Consider the following 17,214-nt stretch of genomic DNA (forward strand, 5'->3'; position numbering starts at 1 on the left):
TTTATTCCATCCCAAAGGTGTTCTATCTGGTTGAGGTCAGGACTCTGTGCAGGCCAGTCAAGTTCCTCCACCCCAAAATCACTCATTCATGTCTTTATGGAACTCGCTTTGTGCACTGGTCCCAAACATTTGGTGGAGGGGAGATTATGGTGTGGGGTTGTTTTGGCCCCTTAGTTCAAGTGAAGGGACCCAAGGCATCTTGGACAATTTCATGCTCCCAACTTTGTGGGAACAGTTTGGGGATGGCCCCTTCCCTGTTCCAACATGACTGCACCCCAGAACCTAAAGCAAGGTCCATAAAGACATGGATGAGCAGGTTTAGGTTGGAGGAACTTGTCTGGCCTGCACAAAATCCTGACCTTGGCCCAATAGAACACCTTTGGGATGAATTAGTGCAGAGACTATGAGCCAGGCCTTCTTTTCCAACATCACCTCCTGACCTCAAAAATGCGCTTCTGGAAGAATGGTCAAACACTCCCATAAACACACTCCTAAACCTTGTAGACAGCCTTCCCAGAAGAGTTGAAGCTATTAAAGCTAAAAAAAAAGGGTGGGCCAACTCAATACTGAACCCTACGGACTAAGAATGCCATTAAAGTTCATGTGTGTGTAAAGGCAGATGTACCAAAAAGTTTGTCAATATAGTGTATAAGAGGGTCTACTATGGGAGCTAGACATTAAAAAAAGTAGTTACACCACAAGTAGTACCAACACTTGGTCATATTCCGATTCATGGCAGTGTTGGGGAAAAAAAAAAAAAAAAAAAAGCACATGTCTGTTTGTGTTGACGGTCAGCTCCACCCAAGACTAAAAGCCCGATTTATAGAGGTTCCTATGGGGGAACTACAGCACAGTAGCTACCCACCCACTTTCTTGGATTCTTACTTTGAAAAATATAATGGATATATATGTCGTAGAAATATTTCTCCCATCAAACACTAAGTTTTAACCACTTGAGATCCGCGCTATAGCCGAATGACGGCTACAGCGCGGACCTCCTTTGCCGGGACTACGTCTATTGACGTCGTCCCGTGCACGAGCGGCCTGCGCGCCCCCTGAGGGGCGCGCGCGGCGCGCTCTGTGATCGGCGAGTCTATGAGACTCGCCTGATCACGGATCCGAGGAAGGGGTCGATCCCGACCCCTTATCACGTGATCAGCTGTCAGCCAATGACAGCTGATCATGTGATGCAATGGAGCCGGTAATCGGCTATTATTCCTCCTCGAACTGACAGCGCGAGGAGAAAAAAAAAGAGCCGATCACCGGCGGCCATGATCGGGACATCAGTCCCGATCACGGCCAGCCCTGCCAGTGCCCACCTGCCAGTGCCACCTTAATAAAATATAAGTGCCCCCCGTCAATGCCACCCAGCAGTGCCACCCAGCAGTGCCACCCAGCAGTGCCACCCACAGTGCCCACAATCTGCCTCAACAATGGTGCTGCACCCCAGTGCCACATATCCGTGCCCATCAGTGTTATCTACCAGTGCCCAGCAGTGCCGCCCATCAGTGCCACCTATCAGTGCCACCTATCAGTGCCACCTATCAGTGGTACCTATCAGTGGTACCCATCCGTGCTACCCATCCGTGCTACCCATCCGTGCTACCCATCCGTGCTACCCATCCGTGCTACCCATCCGTGCCCATCAGTGCCACCTTATCTGTGCCCATCAGTACTGCCTTATCTGTGCCTATCGGTGCCACCTTATCTGTGCCTATTAGTGCCGCCTTAACTATGCCCATCAGTGCCCGCCAGTGCAGCCTATCACTGCCCACCAATGCAGCCTACCAGTGCCCATCAGTGCAGCCTACCAGTGCCCATCAGTGCAGCCTACCAGTGCCCATCAGTGCAGCCTACCAGTGCCCATCAGTGCAGCCTACCAGTGCCCATCAGTGCAGCCTATCAGTGCCGCCTCATCAGCGCACTTCAATGAAGGAGAAAAATGACCTGTTTGCAAAATTTTATAACAAACTATTAAACATGATTTTTTTATTTTTATTTTTTTTGCATCTTTTTTTGTTTGTTTAGCAAAAAATAAAACTCAGAGCTGTAATTAAATACCACCAAAAGAAAGCTCTATTTGTGGGAAAAAAATGATAAAAATTTCATTTGGGTACAGTGTTGTATGACCGCGCAATTGTCATTCAAAGTGCATCAGCGCTGAAAGCTGAAAATTGGTCTGGGACTGAGGGGGGTTTAAGTGCCCAGTAAGCAAGTGGTTAAACAACAAAGCATCACTGGCAAAGATCAGCCTATGCTAGAACAGTGGGCTGTCTAGAGTCACTCTTACTCAAATTTTTAGGTGGGGGTTAATCGAGAGAAATATCCATTTTGACTTTGCAGCTGCGAGCATTGTAAATCACGTTCACTACAGGTTGTTGTGAAGATCTCTCTCGCAACACTGCATTTAATATTATGCTTATAGACTTGTTACATATTGGGCCCTGTGTATGCTTTGTGTCCATGTGAAGAAAGCCTATAGAGACTTGCAGTCGCCAAGGCGCTTCATCTTTCTGCCAGGTCCAGACCCCTCAGGATCCAGCCTGCCTGCTCTGGCTCTTTCTATAGCCATTGTGTATACTCTTGTGAAGGCAGCCTGATTACACATTGCAGTCTATGAGACTTCCAGTCACCAGGGCACTTCACCTTTGTGCCTGGCACAGACCCCTAGGATCCCACCTGCCTGCTCTGCCCCTTTCTAAGCTTAACTAAGGAGCAGAAAAGCTTGTGTAGTGGAGGCGGCACCAACTGCTAAAGCTCAACAAAGCTTCCTCTGGTCCAGCATCTCCCTCTGGTCCAGCATCCAGCCTGCAACCGGTATCCCCCTAATTGCTTCCCTGCAACCCTGCCTTGCTTAGTTCTAACCCCCTTATAATTATATTATGCTCTACTGTGCTGATGCTTATTTCCCACAGGTGTAATACATGCACTTGGTCCCCTGGAAGAGTCATCAAGAATCTGTACGTTTTGGTGATACAAATTCTTTAATGAATAGGTCCGAACCTATACAAGGCCCGTAGTTCCTAATTTCACATTCGTCCTACTGGGGTGGTCATCACAAACCTCCTTTTTATGTACATCCTTGGACCAATCGCCTATTTGTACTCACCTGTATGGCTCTGCCGCTGGCTGATATAAATGCCTCAACCGTGGTTGTATAATCTCCTCCTGCAAACTTTTCCTTCTCTGTCTTTCTTCCTTTCACTACAGGAATAGCCAAGAGGTCCTCATAGACACGGGCGTAGAGATCCAGGATCTGCAAGACCTACGATCGAAACCAAAAGAAATAAAATGTTAGAGCTGAACTCTAGGCAGATATAAAAGACGCAGATTAATGCAGTTATGTATTCAGTAACAAGTCAACTAATGTAAATGTAAAGTACTTAATTATGACTTCCCTGAGCAGCATTTTTACAGCCCTCCCACTCAACATGCAAAGGCAGTGGAATGGGGACATGCTGCAACTCCCCTGCAACCACGTACCCTATTCTGAATAGCAGTGCAGTGGTGCAGCATTTGACATGTTAAATCAGATATCATCTCTAGACCACCTGTCAAACGACTCTGAAAAGCAATTCACTGCACATCACTTTTTAAAGGGGCAGCAGGTATAAATTAAAACTGGCCATGCACTACCAGTTTTTCTTTTATTTATCCTGCTAGCTAAAAATAAAAAAAATAAAAAGATTTATCCCCATCTCCAAAAACAAGGTGTATGAAGGACCCCCCTGGACCTTGTATTCTGATGGCGGCACCTGGCAAAATATGTCCAGTCCCTGTGGAACCAGACAAATTTCAAACAGTGTATGGCCAATTTTACCCTTAATGCAGAGCTCCACCCAAAAGTGGAACTTCCGCTTTAAGCACTCTTCGCCCCCTTATGTGCCACATTTGTCATGTCATTTTTTTTGGGGGGGGGGGTACCTACTTTTGACAGGAATGTAGCCCCCACGTCCTGCTCTCATCGCCTCGCCTAGGCGACAACTCCTCTCCTCCTCCCACTCTGCAATGCAATCTCCTGGGACACGGGTCCAAAAAGATTGGCTGGCCACCAAGTGAGCGCATGCACAGTGTGCACCCGGCTGTAAAGCCACAAGCTGTCATAGCCGGGTGCTCACACTTGCAATGCCGATGCCAAGGAGGGGAGCAAGGCCCTCAGGCAGCCGCATCGCTGGACCGTGGGACAGGCAAGTGTCTGTTTATTAAGAGTTAGCAGCTACACTTTTTGTAGCTGCTGACTTTTAATAAACTTAAATGAGTGGAACTCTGCTTTAAAGTGAATGTAAACCTTCACATATACCCACTGAAGTGAATAGCCTCATGTGATGCACAGAGACGAAACAATCTCCATACATAAGTTGTTCTGGTCTGTCTGGAGCCATCTGTCCTCTACATCCGTTCAATGTGCTGAATTATAGTTTGGCTGAGAGTTCAGAAAAAAAAAGGGGGTGGAGAGCTGAAGTTAAACTCTGCAGAGCTGAGCGAGGAGAGGTCTGAGAGCTGATTGGAGAGAAGACACACCCCCTTCACACAGGGACAGAGCTGAGGCTGTCACTCTGCTGAAGATTCCTCCCCTGTCACCATTTTTCTCTTGGTGTCAGGAAAACTTGTCAGAAGTGATTTATGCTGATAGAAGAGGAACAAGGAAGCAGACAAAAGTGACACTTAGCGCTCCTAATTGAGACAAGTACATAATATAAAAGGGATATGCTTGGTTCATATTTCAGGTTTACAACTACTTTAAGCTTTTCCTTCACTCTAAAGACCAAAGATACTTGACAAGATATGAGATTGTTGGGTCTCTAGACAACCCACTCTAGTTTTTATAGGTCTGAGATGTTAGGATTCCAATGTTGCTGATGTATTTTTCCAACTCAATCGATTTGTTTGTTTGTATCCAAATGCAAGACCTGACTTTTTTATTAGTGTTATGTAATAATCAGACAACCACTTTAGGTCACAGCATGCATGTCAAACACATTTAATGATCTTGTGGCAGCCACGTGTTGCTGCTCTCTGCATACAGTATGTTAGCACTAGCAGCCATGGGGAGGGGTTAAAAGGTGGAGATGATGGTATGTGCATATTGGTAGCAGCAGTATAATGTGTCCACATTAAAAATCTCACCTGGCTCTAGCTCCGTTGTGCAGTGTCTGTGTGACTTTCAACCTGGCAGCTCATTCCCACCCACCCCAGACTCGTCACCACTGGCCCAAGAGGAGTGTGGGAGATGCTACCCTTTTGTCCACGCCCACCCTGGACACATCACCTCTGACCCCAGAAAGAGTCTAGTGGGAGATGTAGTTTGATGGGGGTGTGGTGTGGACTAGATACAGCTCGTATGGATGGCCAGTCAGTGTGCGGGGTCAGGGTGCGCTCTTCTTCCTGGCATGCCCACAGAGAGGGCTCTGCGTGCCAAAGGTTCACCATCAGTGTCCTAGATCATAAAGGTGATCAGAGACCGTCTGGTCTCTGTTCACCTCTATGGCCAGCTGCTGAAACCATCAGATGGTTTTAGGTCGTTGCCGGTAAAGACGGTAAGCCTGGGAAATACTGGCAAGCGCCCCCCGCTGTTTCTGAAAGCAATCCAGGGGCTAATTAGCCGCTCAGATCACTTGCATGAGAAAGGGAATCGCCAACTGCAAAAAAATGTTTTAAATACCAGGGTTATGGCTGATAGCTTTAGCAATAAGCTCAGTAAACCACTTGCAAGCCAAAATGTATATATACGTATTGAGGTTGACAAGTGGTTAAAACCCTGGCCTGATTTACCAAACTTGTCCCACCTAACCCTTAAATACCCAGCTCGCTGCAGACTGTCAGTAAAAATGCCTTCAGCTGACTAGGTATAATAAATCTGAATCATGATCAATCTTACGGCCAGGATACAAACTGCATTGACGGCCCTGGCTGGCAGCTCGCAGTCATGAAGAAGTCTCTTGAGGGCACATTGGTGGAAATCCATGAGATACAGTAAAATCGGAAGCATCAGACAAAACGTTGAGACAGTATGACAAGAATTCATCATAAAATGTTGAAAGGGCGAGCCAACATGCCTCCATGGTTCTGACGGGCCCCCTTAAATCAGGGCTAAAAGCGATGTTCATGGCACACCTAACAAAATAGCGGCCATTAACTTCTTAATACTTCTAACAATGCAACCAAAGAGAAGTCTGGCTCAGTGACTGAAATAACCTGCTTCTAGCTCTATCCTAGCGCAAGCATTTATTAAAGCAGCAAAAGATGCCAAAAGAGCGAGCTTGCTCCCTTAGCACAACAAACAGTGAGGTTATAAATTACTAAGTGGATTTATTAATGGAGTTTTCAACAAATCGGAGCAGTACAGGATGTCAGCTTGGCTTGTTTTATTACAGTCTTCGGTTACAAGCAAGCAAAGAAATAAGCCATCAGAAGGTTTATTAGTAAAACAAAGTCACTCATGTAGCAACATTTTCTGTAAACTTCCAGCGCAAAAGGAGCCAGGGATATTTATATCCAAACTTACGTGGAAGAAAAAAAAATTATAAAATCAAGAAAAGTTTAGGGGGAGAAGAAAAAAAAACTCCTTGTCTACTAGAGTTCAAGCAAATCTCTGCTTATATGACCCTACGGGAATGAGTTCTGGGGTGAAATGAGGACACAAGACAGCTGGAAATAAAACGAAGGACAGGTAAGGGTTGGTGCAGTGTGCTGATGGTGCCATCTAGTGGCTAGCTAGAGGAACGCAACTACATTTTTTTAAAGTTCTTTGCAGCTTTAAAGCAATGACCATCAACCCTGTCCTCAGGGCCCACTAACAGGCCAGGTTTGCAACATAATTGAAATACATTACAGGTGATATCATTTGCTACTCAGTGATTGCAGTATTCTAGTCAGCATCTCCCCAAGGTAATACATAAAACCTGGCCTGTTAGTGGGCCCTGAGGACAGGGTTGATGACCACTGCTTTAAAGGATGAGTTCACCTTTATGAAAAAAAAATAATATACACACATATTTTTGCAAGGAAAAAAAATGTGCATTTATTTTTTTTTTCACGGGACACTGAGCATTGCACCCACAATCAGTGGATCATGGGTGCAATATTAGCCTCCTGCAAACTCTTCCTGCAGCTCTTTGCCCGTAGTTCTCTAGAAAGCAAAATTATTACAAAATCAACTTGCTTAAAGCGATTCTAAAATAAAGCCCCTTTCGCATGAGTGGTCCGATCTAATCAACCTGTCAATTTTTCAGGTGGACCCTCAATTCTCCTCTACAGAGAGAAGGATGTGAATTAACTTTTACACCTGCTTACCTCCAATCTGAGCCAGTATAAACAAATGGAAGAGGGTCTGTTCCTGCCCGTCTGGCTGGACCAAATTGGAGGGCAGTCCCGTGTAAACTGACAGCTGGTCCATTTACATCAGTCTGTGCATAAAGCAGTGTGGGCCGTGTCTGCTCTGCATAAGCAGACGAGAGCCTGTCATCTGCCCGCTCAGCTCAGTAGGTGATTAGTGCACAGATCCTCTGCTGAGAAAAAGGATTTGGCTTGTGTAAAATTCAAACAGTGTGTGGCTAGCCTTAGTCTTCAAATAGATAAAAGACTCCCTCTGGAGTCCCCCCCGTGGATCTCCGGTCCTTGCTGTGAATGGAGACTTCCAGGTTAACAACTCAAACTCTGCAGACTGTTACGTACCTCCTCTGCAGCTTCCTCATATGTAGCAAAGGCAGTGTGTCCCTCTTGCCATAGGAACTCGCGGGTGCGCAGGAACGGCTGGGGGTGCTTAAACTCCCATCTCTGTACAAGACAAAACCGTTTTGGTTAGTCTATGACTGACATCTTACAGAACTACCCAAATGAAGTATGAATAATCTGATAAAAATTATCACATTTAAACTGAAGATGCTTTGATCTGCACTTACCACAACATTGCACCACTGGTTAAGTTTGATGGGGAGGTCTCGGTGAGACTGAACCCATTTTGCATAGGAGGGATACATAACTGTAAAAGAACACAAAAGTGTGTATAAGTCATGCACAGTTGTTTATGGAATGTGTTGTGTTAAAGCCGAGTTCCAGGATTAAATTAATCCAAAAAATACACTTACAGTGAGGGGGTCCCAATGAGAATGGGAAAAGGTTGTAATACTCACTTTACTCATCACTCCCCAGCCGCTAGGGCATTTTCTCTTTTCTCCGACGCTCCAGGTTGTGGACAGGAACTCAACCTTCTTCATGAAAAACGCAAGACTATTGGTTCTGCATTGTACACGAGGACATCAGCTTGCAACCGCCGGCCAAAGCACCTTAAAGAAGAGGCTTTGGAGAACCAGCTGCACAGCATGTCAGAGTGAGGAGTAAGGTAATCATTGCATCTTATTCCTTTATCCCTAGACAGTAGAGCATTTTGCCCTTGTCGTGTGGGGAGGCCCTGCTGCAGGGTTAATTTTTTCTCGTACCCATTGTTGCACTTTCAGGCTCCGTTCACACTAGTGTGAATCCACAGTTGCACGATTTCCAGTGTGACTTTGATGCAACTTTCTTCCGACTTTACACTCTCTGGATCAAAGTTGCATCAAAAATAACATCAAAGTAGTGCAGGCCCCTTTCAAAGTTGCTGCAACTAAGTTGCACCAAGTGCCATTAAAAGGAATAGGCTGCGACTTTGATGTCCAAGTGTGAATGAAGCCTCATTGTACTATTGTTGCTTTAAAACAAAGTGCAATTATCATGTTTGCCCCCTTTCCCTGACCTAATCAGACCCACCTTCCTTCTTTACAGATGCATACTTGCCTTGATCTGAGGGCTCTGGTTTCACAGTTTTATATTCATCAGCTTAAGTCTTTACAATACCTGTGCATTAGTGTCCCACTGGCTTCTATAGGGTTGTGTCCCAAAGCTGGAGAAGATCGCAGACAGCCCCATAGCAGTCTATGGGGATATCATATACAGATACAACCAGGACAGTGGTGACATGTGGTGCTGGATGTACACAAACAACTGAATCACAGCTGTCCGAACAAGGTAAGTATGCACCTATAGAGGGGAAAGTTGGGTTAGGTCAGGGGAAGGGTCTCTAGGCCCTCTTTATTCCCACTTCTCACCCCCCGTGACATCAGATACTATAATGGGGTCTAATCTCCTAGTTTTTCGTTGGAGCATAAGACAGGAGCATGAGTGGAGCAAAATAATGACACTCAGTCCAGCATTGAGGAGAAGCTCAGATGCATTCGATCTCGATGCCTGATGTTACAAAATTCAGCCCTCTGGAAAACTTTATACACAATACTTGCTGCAAATATTAAAGTAGGAAAGTCAGGTGTGTGAAAATGAAAAGTCAACAGCTACAAAAACTGTAGCTGCTGACTTTTAATAAACAGACACTCACCTGTCCCACGATCCAGTGCTGTCCTCGCCCGAGCCGTTTTCTTCATTGGACTTTGGGACCCAGCACCGGCATGTCAATGGTGGGAAACCAGCTGTGCCGCACTGAGCTTTGTAAATGGTCCCGCAGCCTTCTGGGACTTGTGATGTGTCCTAGAAGGCGACGGGCAGGGAGATGAGGGGGAGAGTGGAAGAGAACATCTGCTAGGCTAGCCGAGCAATCGTGGGAGCCAGTCCGCCTTCCGCCCCAAAAAATACAATTCAAAATTGGGGGGGAAGGGGGAATACAGCGGAACTAGCCCTTTTGGGTGAAGTGCCTCTTTTAAATGCATTATCCAGTCTAAAATGTATCCATGGTCAGTTCTCCTTTTTCATCGTTTTAAGCACACTTACTACCCAACTCTAGGAAATTGTTCAGCCCTTTCCAATAATAACTTACCAGTTTCACTTGTGGGTCGAACAGCTATGGGCTCAGCCAGGTCAGTCTTCCCTGACCTGGTAACCCAAGCCACCTGCAGAAAAATGAAAGCAATTTATTAGTAGTAGAAAACCCCCCCAAAAAAAAAAAAAAAACAGCCAGTTACCTACAAATAAGTTAGCGCTCCAGGCAAATCGCTGAATTCTCAGATACATACAAGGGAGCTGTTCTGCCTGTCAAAAAAATTGGCGTTTCTCTCCATCCAGTCTTGAGAATTACACAGGGTCGGAGACCTATTTTTTTCTGCTTCAGTTTCCCTAGTCTGAGACTGGACAGGGAAAAGGGAAGCAATGCTCCTTATTAGTGGTGCTGCAGGGCTCAAATACTAACTGCACTGCATCCCCTTTCCTAGTTTGAGCTCTTCTGTACAGAAACTGCTGAAGACTAATACAAGTCAAATTCTGGTGTTTACTCAGCTGGAATTTAATAAAATAAATGTACTGATTTATTCACAAATACAGAGCTACATTCATTCAAGTCTTTCAAGTCTGATCTGTCAATCAGGTTATACCAACCAGGGTTTAAAACCCTAATGCCGCGTACACACGACCGGTTTTTCCATCAGAATAAACTCGGACAGATTTTCTGATGGAGTTCCGCTTACACACAATCACACCAAAGTCCAATCGTTTAGAATGCAGTGATATACTACACGTATGACGGGACTAGAAAAAGGAAGTTCAATAGCCAATAGCTACCCTTGCGCCGTTTTTGGTCTGTCGGAACAGCATACAGACAAACGGTTTTCCCGACAGAAATTGAGTCCGTCAGAAAGCTTTAAAACATGTTCTATTTCTAGGTCCGTCAGAATTTTCGAAAAAAAAAAAGTCAGTTGAAGCCCACACACGATTGGAATATCCGATGGAAATATTCCGTTTGACTTTTTCTGTCGGAAAGTCCGACCGTGTGTACACGGCATAAGTCGACACCATCTGACAGCTTATGCTCTTTCGGCACTGTGCAGGCTGCAATGTACGGATCTGCTCCCCAAACTAAAGATAAATCTCTACCAGCTTTCTGTGCTCGATTGACGTGCATTGCACAATATGCTTCATTTCATCTGAGGATCCACCAAGAATGACTTTGTTGCTACAGGCCTAAGCCTTACTTCCTTTTTTCACAAGCAATTAAGGATGCCGTTAACATTTTCAATTTGATTTTGTGTTGTGCCTGGAGTTCTAATTTAAAGGTAATTTTTAAGTTTCTTTTGGTTGATACTGCACATTCTTTATTCATGCATGTTCTTCCCATTTCCATGTGGGTTTCCTCCGGGTATTCCAGTTTCTACCCACAGTCCAAAGATAGGTTAATTGGCTCCTGTCTAAATGGGCCCTAGTACAGTGCCTTTAAAAAGTTTTCATGCCCCTTGAAATTTTCCAATTTCCTCCAGAAGTCACCAAATTAGTAAATAAAAGTACGCCCCTATGTAATTTATTCTCAGTATAAATACAGCTGTTCTGTGAAGCCCTAAGAGGATTGTTAGAGAACCTTAGTGAACAATCAGCATCGTGAAGAAACACACCAGACAGGTCAGGGATAAAGTGGTGGAGAAGTTTAAAGCAGGGTTAGGTTATAAAAAAAAAAATCCCATGCTCTGAACATCTGATGGAGCGCTGTTCAATCCATCATCTGAAAATGGAAAGAGTATGGCACAACTGCATACCTACCAAAACATGGCCGTCCACCTAAACAGACAGGCCGGGCAAAGAGAGCATTAATCAAAGAAGCAGCCAAGAGGCCCATGGTAACTCTGGAGGAGCTGCAGAGATCCACAGCTCATGTGGGAGAATCTGTCCACAGGACAACTATTAGTTGTGCTCTCCGCAAATCTGACCTTTCATGGAAGAGTGGCAAAAAGAAAGCCACTGTAAGAAGTTCCATTTGCAGTTTATGAGAAGCCATGTGGGGGACACAAACATGTGGAAGAAGGTGCTCTGGTCAGATGGACCAAAATTGAACTTTTTGGCCTAAAAGCAAAACACTGTGGGGAAAAATTAATATTGCACATCACCCTGAACACACCATCCGCACTGTGAAACATGGTGGTAGCAGCATCATGTTGTGGGGATGCTTATCTTCAGCAGGGACAGGGAAGCTGGTCAGAGTTGATGGGAAGATGGATGGAGCCAAATACAGGGGAATCTTAGAAGAAAACCTGTTAGAGTCTGCAAAAGACTTGAGACTGGGGCTTGAGCTCGTTTGCAAAGAAGAATGGGCAAAAATGTCACTCTCTAGATGAGCAAAGCTGGTAGAGACATCCCCAAAAAGACTTGCAGCTGTAATTGCAGAGAAAGGTGGTTCTACAAAGTGTTGACTCAGGGGGGCTGAATACAAATGCACGCCACACTTTTCACATATTTGTAAAAAAAAAAAAAACAACTGAAAACCATTTATCATTTTATTTCCACTTCACGTTGGTTTATGACATAAAATCAAATAAAATACATTTATGCTTTTGGCTGTAACATGACAAAATGTGGAAAATTTCAAAGGGTATGAATACTTTTTGAAGCCACTGTATTTGTATGCATGAGTGTGAGTTGGGGACCTTAGATTGTAAGCTCATTGATTGCAGGGACTGATGTCAATGTATAATAAATATGTAAAGCACTATGTAAACTGACAGCGCTATAGAAGTACCATTAATTAATAAAAAAAATTGTGGACACCTTTGTGCAAGTAAATGAATAAATCTGTGTGTGTTTTTTAGCTTTATTTTATTGAAAACATTTTAATTACTTACAAGTAGCAATCATAATTGTGTATTACTTACAGTGCTGCCTCCTGCTTAGTAGTGCAGCACAGTCTCCTCCAGTGCAAGTCTATGGGTCAGGTCTGACTGATTGAAAACACTGTGTGCTTGAGATTTGATCACTTACTGACCAGGAAAGCTGAATGACAAAGTGGAGTTCCACGCTCATCGGAACCCTCTCCCCCCTCTGGTGCCATAATTGGCACCCTTCAGGGGGGTGCAGATAACTGTATAATACAGGTATTTGCAGCCACTTCTGAGCATAGATAGCTGCAGAATCTGGGGGTATTTACGCTACTTCCTGTCCCTTCCCCGCTGTCTGCTGGGAAACATGGGACCCAGAGACAGTAGAGACCGTCCGTATTGCGCAGCGTGACTCGCACATATGCAGTAGGGAACCGGGAAGTGAAGCCGCAAGGCTTCACTTCCTGATTCCCATAGCGAAGATGGCAGCGGCAGCACCTGAGAGCCGAGCGACAGATCGGCTTCGGGTGCAGACATTGCGGGCGCGCTGGACAGATGAGTGTCCATATTTTAAAAGGCAGCAGCTGCAGTATTTGTAGCTGCTGACTTAAAAAAAATATATATTTTTATAAACGGTGGAACTCCAGCTTTAAAGTGTTACTAAACTCACAACAGTAAAATCTGTCTGTATATGCAACATAGCATGGTTGTTATTCTTACTAAATCCATTGCATTGTGTAAAAAGGCTGTTTTATCCTGTATGAACAAATCCTCCCCCTCCTGCACTGTATCTGGGGGAGGCCAGCTAACACAGGTAGGGTAGCCGATTTGCACATGCTCAGTTATGTCTTTTATGCAGGAGAGAACATTTACTTGTTCTCAGAGCTAGACAGGTCATATGATATTGACATCACACATGTGGGCGTGTATACAGGCTGTAGTGGAAATCTCCTCCTATCTGAACTCTTAGCACTGGAGCAACTGTGCAGTTTATTATGTAACCGGATGAACTATTTTCATATTACTGGGTTTAGTAATACTTTAAAGAAAATACAGCAAAGGACAGACATACGGTATTCTAGGAGCATATGGGGTATGAAGTTCTGTCCCATTGATCCTGGCATATTTTCAGGTGAATTCTGCGGGGAAAACAAAACTTCAGGGAGCTTTCCCTGCTTCCTCCTGCTAACCACCAAATCACAACTGTATCACATAATAGGTGGAGGTCAGGAGGAGGAACCAGTAGGAGCTGTGGAGGACCCAGGAAATAAACCGTCCCAGAGCAGGTTTCCAGCAGATTTCACATGATTTCTCGGGATCTGCATGGCGTTCCTTGGGGCTGGCAGCAAGAAAGTTAGACATGTACAGTCTTATTTTACAGGTATGGCTTGGCTTTGTAAGTTTTGTATAGTGAGAAGGTTGCTTTAAAGTAAAACTGTACTTAATGAAATATGGGGCTGCCGTTGCTGACCCCTTGAAAATGCTAATCATCTAGCAGTCTCAGGCTTTACTGAAGTCAGAGCCTCCAAAGAAGTATGCAGCCACTGAACTCTTTAACCTGAGTCAGAGGCTCAAAAAGTACTCCAGCCACTGGAACAGCAGCAAAGCAGTTAGCATTTTCAGGTGAAAACAAATTCAATAGCTGCCTTTGTATATCCTCTAGTGCAGATTATTTTTGATGCAGCCCACATTTTTTTAGGCTAGACCTAAAAATGGCTCTACTGACAAGCAGAAACTACAGAACAGAAAGTCCTCCTCCAGCCAACACCGATGACTTCCACCTTTACCTACCTCTGGAGCAAAGTCAGCAATGTGGGTTTTCTCTTTCTCCAAAGCAGCCTGAGACACAAACATGGGAAAGTAGCAGTTCTCCACTCCCAGCTTCTTTATTTCGGGATCAAAGAAATTTTTAATGGATTCCCAGATGGCAAAAGACCAAGGACGCAATACGTAGCAGCCACTGACGTCATAATATTCGATCATTTCTGATTTTGTGATCACCTGTGGGAAGAGAAAACCTGAAAATGCAGAACCAGCAGAAATGTATGCTGTACAGCCTCTTCCAGAGCTTAAAGAGGAACTAAACTCAGTCAACATTATCTATTTTGAATCCTTATAATGCTAGCATTATTAAAATATACCTTCCTATCTATTTATTTAAATGCTTTAAACTTATTTTTTCTGGTATTTGGTCTAGGCCAAAATGATGGCATGCATCCCCTGGAGACATAGATGGATAGACGAGTTTTGCTTTATATATGGAAGTTCTGCTTTAACCCCATGAAAATCAGCAATTAGTGGTTACATCATGCCAAAAACAGAACGCATCGAACCACAGCTGGCAATGGCTCCAATAAAAGAAAATAGCCATCGCCAGCTAGACAAAGAAAGTATGAGATACTAAAAAAAAAAAAACACACACACAAACACACACCCAGATGATGGCTTCAGCACCTATCCAAGCTGCAGCTATCCCCTGCCGGCTCTATACTGAGAACTAAGTGATCAAGACCACTGATCGCTCAGCTCCCAGGTCCGCTCTGAGCACAGAAAGGTGAATGTCGGTCACCGGCTCTCTGCTCTACCCCTTAAGCAGAGCCCTGAGACGACGTGATATTTCACAAAACGCGTTGGGCGGCGAGACACGACATCTATTGCCTCTGAATAGACCAGCTGGTGAAAGGGTATTGTCGTGGAGAATTGCGTTCGGCCGGCGCCTCCCACTGTGATATGCCTAACTTTGCAGTACTTTTGTAAGTGCATTTTTTATCTTATTTTATTTTTAAATAAACGTTTTTACACTATTTGGAGCGTTTTTTCTCCCCCTTCTTATGGTGGACTGTGCATTATAAAATCATTGGAGCCTGACTGAAATGTGATTTGGTTGTGGGCGGAACCTGTGGACGAGTGAGGGATGCACGCAGCCTGGCTTGACCTTATAGAGCGTACTGTTTAGAGATATTTGGTAAGGAGCCAATCCTCACTTTCGGTGGTGGTGCACTATAATATACGTTGAGACTTCGAACAGGATACTGAGAGTTGATATACTTTACATCTGACACGTGGTGGTCTTAGAGTTTTTTATGGACTTTTCTTTAATAATTTGAAAATTGGACACCTTATTATTATTGAGAGTTTTTTAGCTCATTTTTTATGCAGTTAAATCACTGTTTTGTACACATTGTGATAAGGGTGTAGATGTTGTAATTTTGCAGCATTCATAACAAATTTAAGATGTGTTATTGTTGTTAATGCACACTTATGATCATGATTGTAACACCAAAATATGTTTTCTAGGTATGGGGTATTGATATAATTATTTGATGATATTGTATTATAATTTTTATATGTTCACATTCCTTTTAGGGGAAGCACACACCCTAAGCTCACCCTTAGGACAGCGCGGTTCTTTCTTTGGGTCACGTTTATAAGTATATAACTTTTGGTATATAGCAGAACTGCAGCAGTATTTGATGTGTACACAATTTTTATTTTTATTTTCATGGTGGTAGCGCGATTTTTTCCTTTCCTTTATCTACCCCTTAAGCACTCACTGGAGCACTGGGCTGGAGAAAGTGCGGGAGTGGCTGACACAGGCTTAGCAGCGCACTCAGAGGCTGAGCTGTCCGCCAGTCAGGCATCTGGGCAAATCCTGACATTACTGTCGGAAACCCCTGCAGAGCGTGGATCAGCCCTTTGACATCAGCTGACAGTGGGCTTTAGTCCTTATAATGCTAGCATTATTAAAATATACCTTCCTATCTATTTATTTACATGCTTTAAACTTATTTTTTCTGGTATTTGGTCTAGGCCAAAATGATGGCATGCATCCCCTGGAGACATAGATGGATAGATGAGTTTTGCTTTAAATATGGAAGTTCTGCTTTAACACAGACCTTTGACAGCAGACAGTGGGCTTTAGTCCACTGTTGGCTGAATTTGGGTCACAGTAGTACAGAACTATGTGCTCTTTTTGACCCACAGAAGCATGGCCAAAAAAGATCCAGCGATTTTAAAAAGCAGGGCTTGTACCGCTCTTTAGAATTATGGTAGTTCAAGTTTGATGCATTTGCATAAGGTACATTTTAAAGCAACTCTCGTATTGTCCCTACCAGGTCTTCTTATTCCTGCGCATGTGAAAAGCATCCCCAGTCACTCATTTCTATGGGACTGCTGTACTCATGGTGGCCTCCAGCGGGCCAGTAGAGAATAGCTCTCCCATAGACACAAACAGGGCCGTGGTACACATGTGCAGGAAGACGACGACCCAGTGGTAAGGTTTTCGACAGAGGCTGTGCGGTGCCAGTGAGGACCACACAATAAAGATCACTGGAATGAGAAGAAAGTTATTTAACCATGTGGGCTGTACTCATTAGGGCGGGGGAATCAACTAAAGAACATCTATTTCAAAGAAACTGTTGTCATTTAAATAACATTTCATATGAAAGCACAACTGACTGCATTCAGCAAGAAAATCTACAGTCTGTGACAGAGAGACAAGACAAAGTCCATATAAGAGGAAGAGAATTCTTTGCTACACAGCACTTACCTGAGAAAACCAGTCTGCCAGGTTTTCCTCTTTCTTGGCCTCCAGTCCCAGCCTGAAAAAATAAAATAAAATATGGACACACAAATAAAAGTGAGCAGTCGTTTTGCA

At 44.2% G+C, this 17,214-nt stretch overlaps 1 protein-coding gene across 1 annotated transcript in view; it reads right to left on the reverse strand.

Moving 5' to 3' along the window:
• The window catches only part of EPRS1 (glutamyl-prolyl-tRNA synthetase 1), a 128,039-nt gene that overhangs the window by 21,744 nt on the left and 89,081 nt on the right, over window positions 1-17,214 (reverse strand). Inside the window, 6 exon segments of the mRNA XM_077485785.1 lie at window positions 3,110-3,265; window positions 7,675-7,776; window positions 7,902-7,981; window positions 9,803-9,875; window positions 14,349-14,558; window positions 17,107-17,158. Coding sequence (XP_077341911.1) covers window positions 3,110-3,265; window positions 7,675-7,776; window positions 7,902-7,981; window positions 9,803-9,875; window positions 14,349-14,558; window positions 17,107-17,158 — 673 coding nt within the window.

Source organism: Lithobates pipiens, unplaced genomic scaffold, assembly GCF_037356315.1.
Source record: "Lithobates pipiens isolate NorthernLeopardFrog02 unplaced genomic scaffold, aLitPip1_a1.2 Scaffold_18, whole genome shotgun sequence".
Lineage (NCBI taxonomy): Eukaryota > Metazoa > Chordata > Amphibia > Anura > Ranidae > Lithobates > Lithobates pipiens.